Source organism: Diuraphis noxia, unplaced genomic scaffold, assembly GCF_037042655.1.
Source record: "Diuraphis noxia isolate RWA-SAM2 unplaced genomic scaffold, SU_Dnox_SAM2 contig0004, whole genome shotgun sequence".
NCBI classification, from domain to species: domain Eukaryota; kingdom Metazoa; phylum Arthropoda; class Insecta; order Hemiptera; family Aphididae; genus Diuraphis; species Diuraphis noxia.
Window position 1 is genome coordinate 63,751,789 of NW_028301714.1, and position 8,917 is coordinate 63,760,705.

General features: G+C 28.5%; 1 protein-coding gene across 1 annotated transcript; it reads right to left on the reverse strand.

The window, feature by feature from the left end:
• Positions 1 to 2,813: 2,813 nt before the first annotated feature.
• LOC107163327 (ankyrin repeat domain 61 water witch) lies at positions 2,814 to 6,824 on the reverse strand. The gene has a single exon (XM_015510698.2). It carries the CDS (start codon positions 6,732 to 6,734, stop codon positions 4,080 to 4,082), a length of 2,655 nt encoding a protein of 884 aa, XP_015366184.2. The 5' UTR covers positions 6,735 to 6,824; the 3' UTR covers positions 2,814 to 4,079.
• Between the last annotated feature and the right edge of the window lie 2,093 nt (positions 6,825 to 8,917).

Below are 8,917 nucleotides of genomic sequence, written 5' to 3' on the forward strand. Positions count from 1 at the left end.
TTCAATTTCAATAATATATTTCTTTTTAATTTCACTGCGAAAGGTTTTATTTTAATTTTTAATTTTTAATTTTTAAACATCTAACGTGCCTATAATTATATTTTAAGATTGATTAATTAATAATAATCCTTAGATTAATTGAATTGAATTTTGTTGTAACAAAACTAACTGTAGTACGATTAATAATTTATATATTCTCTACCATATAATGATTAATTTCATAATAATAATAGTAGGTATCACTTATTACTTTATACATAGGTAGGTATTTACTAACATTTATTCAAACTTAAATCCAAATAGGTACTTATATATTAGTATAATATATACTCATTTAAAAGAAAATAATGTTATAGTTGGCTAATGAATTAATGATTATAAGTTGATAAGTGACATTTCATCCTTTAGTAATTATTTTAAAATAGTCTTTTTTATATCAGTTTTCAACAATAAATGTACATGAACTATATACCTACATCCTACACATACCTAATATAATTAACGATAAAATATTTATTGGGACATTTTCAACAAAGTAGTACCTAATTTAGGAATGGATGATTACATTTTTTAAATGTATAATACATTAATACCACACCCATATTGTCACGATTATAGTCACAAATGATATTTAAAAATGCAACATTTTACATATTTTTCTCTTTGTGCTTAATAATGTGCATTATACAAATACTATAACACTCGTGTAGTTATAATAATTACTTACCTACCTAATAAATTTAACTTTAAACCAAGTATTCAACTATAACAAAAAAGTATACACCTATAAATTATTATTTTTCTCTCCATATGAAATATAATAAATTATAATACAATATACATACCTGCTACCAAAGATAATATATATTATTATTCACGTAATAATGCACTATGTTTCTGTCACTACGTTTGTTACCGCTAATCACTTGGACTATATATAATATTGCATTTACTATTAATTTACTTTTGTATTAATGTATTATACCTATACCCGTACATCTTATTATTAGATTCTGTGCGGAGCAATGAATGTATTGATTTTACCGTGATGTGTGTTTTTTTTTTTTTGTGTCTGTCATCACGTTTTGGAGCAGTAAAAGTGCTTCGATTTTTGACTTCAGTACTTCGTTCGATCAGAAAATGAATCTAGTTGGTACTTTGGGGAATCAAAAGTAAAAAATTCTTAATACTTTTCTAAATAATCGAGAAAAACAAACTAAAAATTAAGGGAAAAACGGGAAATTTTACGCACACTCATTTTTCGACAAAATCGATTTTGGTTTTTGATGTAACTTTAAAACAAATGACCATAGATACATGAAATTTTCACCGAATGTTTATATAATTATATTATATCCACCATGCAATTTTCAAAAAATTTCGACTTAAGTTGAACTATTCATAGGCATTTGAAATTTTCGATCATTATTAGTTTTTTTTAAATTAATATTGATAAAAATGTATTTGTTAGACAGAAAAGCTTGAAAATTTAATACAAGGCTTTTAACATAATGTTACAATAGCAGTTGAAAAATAAAAGAAATTTATAGTCACAATTTTTTTTTATAAGCATTTAAAGTTTGAATTTTTGACAAAATACGTACAAATCACGAAAATTCACAAATTATTTTAAGCTAGAAATTCATAAAAAATTTTCTTTTTAAATCTAAGATTTAAAAATTTAATACAAGATTCCTTACAAGTTTTTAAATTTTTATCACAAATAAAAAGTCCACCGGAAATTCAAATTACATTTTTATGAGCATTTGAAATTTAAATCTTTACAACATTGGATTTTAACTGGATTTCACATTTAGTGATTTTCTTATTTTGGTGTAACTGTAAAAGACTATAACAAATGACCGCAGTTACTTGAAATTTTGACTGAATGTTTATATAGGCATTTTATATAATTGCTAAAATTTTCAAAATATTTAGATTTGTTTTGAGCTGTTTACTGACATTTTAATTTTTCAACTTTTTTAGTTTTATTTCTATAAATATCGATAAAAATTCATTTGTTCGGTAGAAAAGCTTGAAAATTTAATACAAGGCTTCTAACACACTTTAACAATAGAAGTTGAAAAATAAAATAAATTCATAGTCAGAATTTTTTTTTTACAAGCATTCAAAGTTTGAATTTTGACAACATATGTAAAAATCACGAAAATTCGCAAATTATTTCAAACTAGAAATTCATAAAAAATTTTCTTTTTAAATCTAAGATTTGAATATTTTTAATAATCTATAATATATCCTAGACAGATAAACCGTCTTCGCTCAGAATCGTTTTTCGTATACAATGATAATAATATCATTGGATTCAAATTTAATTACATCCATTACAGTAACCCACTTGTAACCTACTGTCATCAACGACTTACCCGCCTTTTTTTTACATTAATTTTGCTATTTGATACATGAACTCGACTGATATTTATTTATACGGTACATAATATTACGCATTACCGTCGAAGAATATTGCTGTATGATTATTTTATAACCTATACAGTATTAATAATATGCATTTTACGATATTGAAAATAAACGTTATTTGAAAAACCCATTTGTTAAGCGACAATAACAACAATAAATAATAACCAGTAATAGCCAATTGTATATATCAACCATGCATCCATACAACCCTTTAAAAAAATTGTTAATTACAGATTTTTGCATTAAGTGAATCATGAATGTGAAACCTGAGTTACAATATTTAGAAAAATTTTTTTTAATATGAAATTACTAATAAGTATAAGTACCTACCTATAATAATAGTATTACCAGCATGTTAAGGACTAATTAATATAATATTTCGGAAAACTTAATTTTATATTTTAATATTTTATATAAATAATATTATTTTACCATTTTATTACTATTATATGATTTTTGAATTATAATTTACATTATTGGTGTGGAAACACTAAACAGGTTAGGTTTGACTAGTTAACCTTCACAATAATTGCTTAAGGTTTCAACCAACAATATTACTTTACCTTAGGTATTTTCTTAATACATAGAGTCTTAATTATTATAAACACAAAAAATACATAATTTATCATTAAGAACTTAATATAATTTTATAAACACATGTACCTACATAAGCTATACAAGGTGATTTAATGATTTACAAAACAGTTTCTCATCATATTATTTAGTATAATGGAATTTTTATTCACCCACAATAGAACATGTATAAAAAGTAAATTTTACTTTTAGAGAATTACGTACCACATGTACAGTTTTACAATAATGTTATCCCTAAAATTTAAACTTTCTTTGAATTATATTATATATCATGTAATGTATACGTATGTAAAACAGATATCTAAGTATCATACCCGAAATTTGCAAACCTTCCTAATTAATTATTATTAATTCAGTTTGTTAATTCTTAAAAACAAAAATAAATACAAATAACTAAATGTTATAAATTACTTTTATGGCTATACTCACTATATAACCAATAAGGATGTACGGATTGAGTATTCATTTAAAGTAGTCATAATTATCGTTAAATATAATAATCAAACAATATTTTATATTTTTATATGTTTTATATGTTTTATAATTTCACATAACACACATTTTGAGCAATACATTAAACTTAACATTAAAATACAGACAAAACAGTATAGGAACATACAAATACAAAAATATATCATTAATATTTGTTTATCAAAATATAAAATAACTAAATAAGTAACAAAGTTTCTTACAAATGTATTTATAGAAAAATTAATATGAATTGTTTACAATATTTTTGATGTAGTTTAATTACATGTAGGTTAATAAAAATTCTAAATTCTTTAATCTTACCTGTTCAATAATAAGATCTATTTTACCTAGGAGCCTATTTACTTTTTGTATGAGGTTTAGACGATTTATTTTGTATTTTATACATATTTATTTAAAATTATTGACTGGTCATGAAACGATATATCGTATCTATGAAAATATAGTCAAATTAAAAATGTTTTCTTCATCACCTCGTGAATTGATTAAATATCTACTATTATTATTTATTTGTTACCTACCTATTTTATACATATTTGTATACATGCATATTAATTATATTATACTTTATTTGCATTAATCAACAAATGTTTAATGACTTTTTGATTTTCTTCTATAACTGCTCTTAAATCTCTTACTTCTTTTAATATTTCTTGTATTTTAAAAATTTCTTTGTCATCACAGCTATCTTGTTTTTTTCGTTTAATTAAAAATCGTGCAGCGTCTATAATATCTCTGGGCAATGTTTGTTTTTGATTCAACGGTTTTACTGTCATATGAGCTCGATGTTTGGAAGGATAAACCAGAGCCCTACGTTTGACGTTTTTTGGCCAAAAACTTCTCAACATGAATAATTCGATATAATATATAAGTTTAATCTGACATCTAACTTTAGACAAACCAGCAGTCTTTTTTAAACCTTGTATATCATGCACAGCAATTCCAACTAGTAGATTCATAAGTATAATTGACACAAATATTAAAAGAGCTACGTATACAATATAAGCGCTAAATTTAGATATTATTGGCGAATCATCATGTACTTCTAACATTGAAATATCCAATTCTCCCGCCATCATCACTAGTACTTTTACAAAACCTATTATGGGATTTTTGAACCATTTAGAAGAAGGGAATACGACGCAAAGGCTAACAGAAAAACCTATTAATAGACATATATATGCCAAGAGAAGTTTTGCAAATTCTTTTTGAACTTTAGTGTACATGGCGACATAGGTGTCAAACCAAGGTAGTTGACCTATTTTTATCATTAAATTGGTCCAAGCGCAGAGTACGCAAAAGGCACCAATATGATTTTGCCAGTTAGCGGTATATCCACTAATATGGAACGATATTAATGGAACGCTTATTAATACTAACCATTCGCTCATATTACTTAAACTAAGAACATATTGATGAACATACATATAGCCGGCCATTTCTGATATTTTCAAGAATCCTTCTATGATGCTGATTAAATACAATATATAAATAATTACATCCATTACTTGATAGTTTTCTACTAAAAATTCACCGAGGGTGGAGTTGTTCTGGAAACAAATCGAAGTACTTTGATTGGACAAATGGATCGCATTGTAACAATCGTGGCTCAATACGCTCGTTACATAGAGCGTATACATAAGAATAAAAAATCCTAAGCTCGCCAGTCGCATTAAATAATATTTTCGTATCTTTCTCCATTTCAGAAATAAAAAAGCTTGACACAGTGGATGTTGTAGTAGTTCATATTGGCCTTCTTCTTGAAAACATTTTAGTAAATCAATTTCACCAAAAGTATTACAGTTCAACAAATACTTAAATCGAAGTTGTATTTCCGGACCGCGCTTAAATCCATCTGCCCAGTTGGATGTAACGGCGCTGTCCAACTGTTTGGCTACGGCCGGCACGCACGAAGGCACTTTTCTTACAATCATGTTTAGTGCCGATATACCACCGTACGTTTGAATACCCACGTTTCCACCCTTGGCTAACAATGACTCTACACATTCCGGCACCTCGTTGATCGCCGCAATGTGCAGAGGTGTAAAACCAAAGTGATCTTGTACGTTAATTTTTGCTTGGTGACATAGCAAAGTGTCTACTGCGTGACAAACATTTAACGTCTTAACAGATATGGCTGAGTGCAATGGTGTTCGGTCATCTATGTCTCTGGCGTTGACGTCAGCCCCCGCTTTTATGAGTAAATCGATGCATTCCACACTCGGAGCTTTTGCGGCCATGTGCATAGGTACTTGAAATTTCATATTTTTAGCATGTATATTAGCTTTGTGTTCGATCAACAATTTTACACACTCTACGTGTGCAGATTCGCAAGCCAAATGCAACGCCGTACATTCGTGATAGTCTTTTAGGTCGATTAACGTTTTATCATAACTTAACAGCATGTACATACAGTCTGAAAAACCTTGGTCAGCGCAAATATGTATAGGAGCTAAACCCATTGAGTCCAGCATATTAACGTCCACGTTGTATTTGAATAATAAAAGTTGAATGCACCCTATAGCTCTGGATCTTACAGCGCTATGGAGGACAGTGGGTTCGAGTTTACAGCCGTGTTCCATAAGTGTATGGACCGCATCAACCGAATCCGTGAAGGTGGCAAAGTGTAGTGCTGTCATCTCGTCAACTCGGCAATTCGGTTCACATCCATTATTCAACAGCCATCTCAAACAATTAACACAACCGTTCAAAGCGCTTATATGAACAGCACCATAGCCTTTATAAGGTAGTAAGTAATTAACGTTTGCACCGGCTTTAACTAAGACTTCTACGACATCACATTTATCGACAAAACACGCCCACAGAACAATTAAATTTTTCAGTTGCTGCGGACACCGATTTAATGTATCTAAATTTGCCATACCAGATTCGATATCGTGAAGAAATTGAAAACCATTAGTGAATGCTTTTGCTGAGTCCAGCAGACATTGTTTCACCATTTCCTTGTAGTTATTAACGCTCAATTGATTGGTACTTTTGGTCCCGTCAATAGTTGTTTCGGTACGTTCGTCGGTTTCGACTAAATCCATGTCCGGAAGTTCAAAAGATATTGGCCTATCTCGGTTCCGATTTTTTGCATTCTCGTGAAAACTAAAATATCTTTTTCGCTTGTTCGTTAAGTCCATTCCCATTTCCAAATACTCGCGGGTACATTCATCTAAGCTCAAACGCCGGGACACTTTTCTTAAACTCATGTTTTCTGATTTTGCTCACACAATCACTAAAACAGTACCTACATCGATGAACACCGCGCTGTGACCGAACTGCACTAACTGAAATGCACACACTTCGCAGACCGCAGTCACGTCTTCGTAGTTCGTTGTCAATGACCAGTTTTCCTCCCGCTACCTTTTCACTGAAATCAGTGGGAGACACGGACTCACGGTAAATAAAATATTCCAGTCACTTAGTGACTCATCTTAATTGAACTAGTATTCAGAATTCCCATCGTAACATTACGTACCTATATCATATATATGTATTAATTAATAATTATAACAATATAAGTTGACAATTTAACCTAACCTAACGATCAAAACTTAATAGGTAGGTAGGTAACATTTACGACGGACGTTGTTGTTAATTATTTAAAGTTATCTAACATTTTAACTTATAGGTAGATAGTAAGCACATATCAATTTTAGTCGGATAAGGTTCAACTGACGATTCAACATTCAAATGAATTGAATAACTGCATAAAAAACAATCTTGTGTTTTACTTTTAAGCTAACTATAAATCATTAAATTATGTATTTTAAACACATAAAACTAATGTACTATAATATAGGTAAAGGTATATACTATATAGTGTAAGACGCATCAAATACAATGGTAATATTGTAGTATGCAAATTGATACACCACATCATTTTTATTTTTTACACAATTCAATTTCAAGTAAAAGTCAAGAAATTCACAATTTCGGAATTCAAAATCTAAAATATACTATAATTAAAATAACGTATTATAGATACGTAGCTTTAAAGCCACGCGTCGGCAGAACCGTTCCTCCTATAAAGTATAAAGACAATTCTGAAGCCCCTGCAAGTTGCTCTCTCAGTAAAATGTAGGTAGGTAATACATATATATATATATATATAATATATATATACATATATACATATATATATATATAAAATATACAATATACACCTCGTTTATTAATTCCATACGCTATGGCTATATTATATTATTACACTAATAGAGCGTTGTCTAGTGTAATAAATAATAATATATAATAATATTAATATATACTATTATGAATAATATATATTAATGAGATTAAGAGAAAGTGACGTGAATCATTTACAACACCATTACACACATTCTATAATCTATATAACCCGTAGGACTCTAGGACAGTATAGGACGAAGTCCAACAAAGTTAAAATCAATAGTTTTAGAGTAAAAATAGATAAAAACAACATATAGGAGAATTCCTTCTTGGTGTTTAATAAAATAATAATTAGCCAAAAAGTTAGTTATTTAAAAAACTTAAAAATAATATTGACCTATCGTAGACTCAAATGTATCTATTGATTACCATGTCCCTACATCAATGTATTTTATAAGTGATGCATTGTCTATAATTGGACACTCTAAATAAAATTATTCATTCTGTACCTAAACTACTCAATGCAGTTTGCTTAAAAGTATTAAAATATTATGTTCATCTGCTGGTAGTAATATTACCACTATAGATACAAATCATTGATTCAGGAAATTGATCTTTAATTGAAAATAATTTTATGTATGAGTTTAACAATTAGCATTTATAACTGCAATTGTAAAGTGGAGTGGAAAATGATCTATATAAATTATTTTATATAATTATTAAATTAGATTATATACCTACCATTTAATAGTTCTTCAAAAACTAGGTTTAAATGATTAAGTGTTTTAGAACAAAAAATTGTGTCTATAAGACCTTTTCAGTTTACTTTATATTATAATAAAATTGGTACATAAATATACTAATGAACAAATACAAGAACATGAATTAACTACTATAATTACTAAAAAAATTCTTTAGCTTTTAGCCTATTGAGGGCTTTTGCTGCTTTCACTATTAACTTGCCACTTCTCTCTATTTTCACTTCCTGCTAGCTCTATTCCTGGCGCAATCCTTGTCAGATCTGATTTTATAGTGTCCATACTCCATAAGTAATAAACATATTCTTTATCTAAATAAGTTAATTCATTATTTTTATATTTATATGTTATTCATTGTTGTTCAGTGGCGGATCCAGGAGGGGGTGGCGATCGGGCGATCGCCCCCCCCCCTGTTCTCTAAAAAACTTCATATCCATGAACAATTTACTGTGTATATTAATTATTTATTTTTGGAAACAGCCTCTATATTTACGTCTATGAAATAC

Coding starts and splice junctions, on each gene's coding strand:
- LOC107163327 (XM_015510698.2), bottom strand. CDS start 6,734: ATGAGTTTAAGAAAAGTGTCCCGGCGTTTGAGCTTAGATGAATGTACC.